Raw genomic sequence first — 4193 nt, forward strand, 5'->3', positions numbered from 1 at the left:
TAGCTCTATCCACTCAGTGAAGACCTAATTAAGGTATATCCTGATGGGAATATTAAGGAATTAAAAAGAAACAAAAAAAAAAAAAAAAAGACAAAAAAAAGGAAACAAGGTAGAAGTGACAAGGGAAGGATTTAGAAATGAATTAATTGTTTCCAACAGTATTAAATCTAGAAATTTTATTCTTCATGATTTCACATATAGCTAATAAAAGTGCCCCCATTCTAAAGAGAAACTGCAATTTTTTAAGTCCACTGCCCGTACTTCTAGGCAATTAATTACTGACATACTAAAGCACTGGCAGATAACCAGGGCCCTGTCAGACAGCTTCACAGTGAATGAGAGATCAGGCAGGATAGATATTAGGAACTTTTTTCAGCTTTCTTATTTTTCAGCATGAGAAATAAGAAAGCTGAGAAGAGGAAAATGCAGTTCTTTCAGAAACCTTTGTCTCAAACAACTATTGTTGGAGAAAAAAAATGTAGGTGTCAACTTTTCCTGGTTTTCATAGCCTGTGTCTTCTGAAGAGGAGACAATCTTATCTATAGCTACCAGGAACACAAAGCATTTTATTAAAACTATACATTTGCTCAGTTACTCAGTAGAGAGGCAGCAGTATTGCTTTTCTACAGAGAAGTTCAGCCACAGATTATAGGAAAAAAATGTCTTCCAGGCTGTTGCTTAGATAGTTGGCATGACTGAAACCCACGTATGTAAATGTTTGTTGTGTTTAGTTTGTCATCCCTGTACTAGCGGCAACAAATGTAAGAAGCAAGCAACTACTAGCTTCCAGACTGCCTGTGTATGCAAACCAGTATATAAAACCACATTCAGTTCATTTAATTCCTTTGTTCCTTCGTATTACTGCCCCACAAAACCGCATAGTATGGCACTTCCTTGCACACAGCAGCTCCTCGTTGTTCATCTTTGAAGAGCGGTACCCGGAGCTGAATGGTGCTAAACTTTTCCTCCTCCTGCACCCTCCTTGCTGGGTGGTTGCATTCACACTCCCAAAGCCTGAGGCACTAACGCAGCTGGAGGGAGAGCCTTCCAGAGGAAGGGGGCTCTCTGTATCTTTGATCACATACAAAAAAGCTCCAGCTGAAGAGCTTGCCGGATACTGAGCAGTGCAAAAATTTCATCACACAAGGAAATGGCCATAAGCCCCACAGGGAATGGCTTAGAAAAAGAACTGCATGAATCTTCTTTCAACATTGAGAGTGGAGGTGTGCTGCACGCCCACCCACTGTCCACGCTCTTCTCAGGGTCTGAGCTGCTGTTTGCACAGAATTATGGTGAATTTAACTCAAGACACCTAGTGATAAGGTGCCCAGCTTGTCATATATACCGATGTAACAAGGTACAACCTAGCGCTCTCAAATCAATTGTATGCCTACACTTTCTTTTATTCCTGCTGGGGACTGTGGGATTGTTAAAAGCACCAAGATACCGAAAAGAGGTGGAAAGAATTTGTATGATGCTACTATTTCCCTCAGGGAAGAAAATCCACTGTTTTATTTCAGGTTGTTTTCCAAACACTAGGAGGGCTGGTCAGCATCAGTGGCCGAATTGTGAAGGTTTTCATTTACTGGACAAAACTTGAGTGTGAACTGTGGCCTTTGTTAAAATCACCTGCCCAGACCCCCCGACAGAACCCCCACCAGCAGCAGCAGCAGCTATGTCAGTTACTAACGCTTACGAAAAAGCTGTGTTTTGATTTGTGAGAGGAAAGAAAAGTGTATCAGAAATTATGGATTGATGGTATGGCTCAGAAGTATTTACAAAACAAAGGCCTGCAGCTTCTCTGAGGCACGTACTTCTGCTCCAAGGCAGGTTGGTGGCACTGGTTGCCCAGGAGACCCTGGGCTCTGCAGAGGTACACAGGAGGGAGACAGCTCTAGGGACGACAGCCCCTTGTCAGCAGTTCTGCTCTCTGCTGAGTGACCTTTTTAGCCTAAACTGCTGTGTGGAAATGCAGCTTCTGCTCTTGGCCCTGGAAATGCGTTGCCACTTTCTACTTGCCCAGGGTAATCCTTTTCCCTGTCTGAGACCTGCTTCAGGAAGACCTCGTTTGTTTTCATCTCTTCAGGGGATCAACATAATTGCATCACAAAACACACATCCAGTCTAGCACAAGTCTTGAGAGTCTTCCTATCTTTTGTTATGAAATATGAGAAAATCACTGATCTACACAAAGATAAACAAACCCTACATACATGTCCCCAGCGGGGTTCCCTGTGCCCTCTGGAGTGTGACCCAGGCTGGGGCTGCCACTCCAGCCCAAAGCCTCCCCTCATCCCTCTCTGCCATCCCATCTCTGAAAATGCTCCAAATCACCATCTCCTCTAAAGAAATTTCCACTTCCCAACTTCCTTCTCTGCAGGCAGGTGAGATGTGTATCTGCTCCGACCTCCAGATTCCTTCTGAGTCCAGCTGTTTTCAGCAATCCCACTCCTGAAATGTTAATCCTCTTCCTTAACCTGCTGATCGGTACCTCACACTAATAGGCATTTTGTCCAAGGATACCTGCAGAAGACCTTGATGATGGAGCAGTTTTAAGAGCAACTACTTCAGAGTTTCAGCCTCAATTTAGAAAATTAACGTACACAGATTATCAGAAAGGCAGAGCAGGTAGAAGAGCCAGGCTCCTCTCCCACAAAAGCAAACCAACCGTGCTTCCTTATGCTCCATTTGGAGAGTGGGGGCCACAGGCTGCTCCTGGGAAAAACCCTGATTTGGGAGGGATGCACAGAGAAGCTCCCAAGAAAGAGGGAAGAGATTCTCTGGAATCGGAATATTTTGGAAAAGCTTCTCCCCTGGAAAGCACTGAAGCATTTGAAAAAAGGTAACAAATGGGAATTTCTCCCCCAACACAAAACCTCCTAATTCTGTTTATTCTGTCCAGAGGCTCATGTCTGTACACTGCAAGGTTTGGATCCGCATCTTTGTGTCCATCCCCCAAAGCACAAGTAGCTACTCAAGAAGACCTCACCTCCAAAGGGCACACTTTCCCCTTCATCTCTCCACGCCAGCCTAGCACAGAGTATGGCACACAAGCAACTCACGCTGCAATAAAGTTAGGACACTGCAAACACAGAAGCTTTCAGAAAGCTTTGGAGGGGAACTCACCGTTTCCTAAGCTGGAGTTGAGAGGGCTGTAATTTCATAATTAAAAGAAAAAAAAAAAGTTTCCAGGAAGATGAATTTTAGGATTCTGCTCTAGTCTCCGCTAAGGTTTAATCAGAAAAATTTGGCTATTTACAATCATGATTTGTGCTTTTCAAGAAAAATAATTCCTAGGATAAAGGAATAATATTTCTGTGTAATTCAGTGGAACGGCCTGCCCAGGGAGGTGGTGGAGTTGCCATCCCTGGAGGTATTTAAGAAACGTGCAGATGTGGCTCTTCAGGGCATGCTCTAGTGCCCGAGATTATTGGGATGTGGTGGAGTGTTGTACGTGGTGCTGTTGGTATGGGGCTTGGTTGGTGGGTGTTGTGTGGTGTGGTATTTGTTGTGGGTGTGGTGTGTGGTGGTTTTGGTTTTTTGTTGGTTTTTTTTTTTTTCTGTGTGGTTGGACTCGATGATCTCAGAGGTCCCTTCCAACCACCGAGATTCTGTGATTCTGTAATTCATGATTTTTCTGGTAGGACATCTCACCGGGGAGGGTTGCCTACACACAGGAGCAGGCTCTGATTTCATATTAACTCTCACATCCCTGTTCAGGTCCCACGTAGGGAACAGCCAGCATGCCGTGTGGAACACCTCCAGTCTGGGCAACTGCCACCGGAAAAAATACATCTGCAGCGACGAAGGGCAAAACGAGGTGATGATCCGTCAGCACCAAGACATCCCCCTGCCACAGGTGAGGAGAGAGACTCCGGCTTCGTTAACGACCAACGGGAAGGCAGAGTCCCTCGGTATCGCGAGGACCTCGGTGATGCAAGAGCTGGCGGAGCTGGAGAAGCAGATCGAAATCATCAAGCAGGAGCTGCAACTGGCCATGGACAGGAAATCAGAGCTGGAAGAGTACCAGAGGACAAACAGGACTGCAGAGCCCTAGGCCAGCCTACCTGAGCCCTTCCCTCTTTTCCTCCTTTCCTCCCCTTCCTCCGTAAAATTTGTAACACACTTTTGTAACGCCAGGAAGAGGTGCAGAAAATAAAGCAGGCAATATGCTCTTCATGAGAGCAGAGTTG

General features: G+C 45.3%; 1 protein-coding gene across 1 annotated transcript in view; it reads left to right on the forward strand.

Moving 5' to 3' along the window:
* Positions 1 to 4179, forward strand: part of GRIN3A (glutamate receptor, ionotropic, N-methyl-D-aspartate 3A) — a 76101-nt gene extending 71922 nt beyond the window's left edge. The window contains exon 10 of the mRNA XM_014952011.1: positions 3721 to 4179. Coding sequence (XP_014807497.1) covers positions 3721 to 4057 — 337 coding nt within the window. The 3' untranslated portion in view covers positions 4058 to 4179. The remainder of the gene's footprint in view (positions 1 to 3720) is intronic.
* The last annotated feature ends 14 nt before the right edge of the window (positions 4180 to 4193 follow it).

This window comes from Calidris pugnax, unplaced genomic scaffold, assembly GCF_001431845.1.
Source record: "Calidris pugnax isolate Ruff unplaced genomic scaffold, ASM143184v1 scaffold216, whole genome shotgun sequence".
In the NCBI taxonomy this organism is placed as follows: domain Eukaryota; kingdom Metazoa; phylum Chordata; class Aves; order Charadriiformes; family Scolopacidae; genus Calidris; species Calidris pugnax.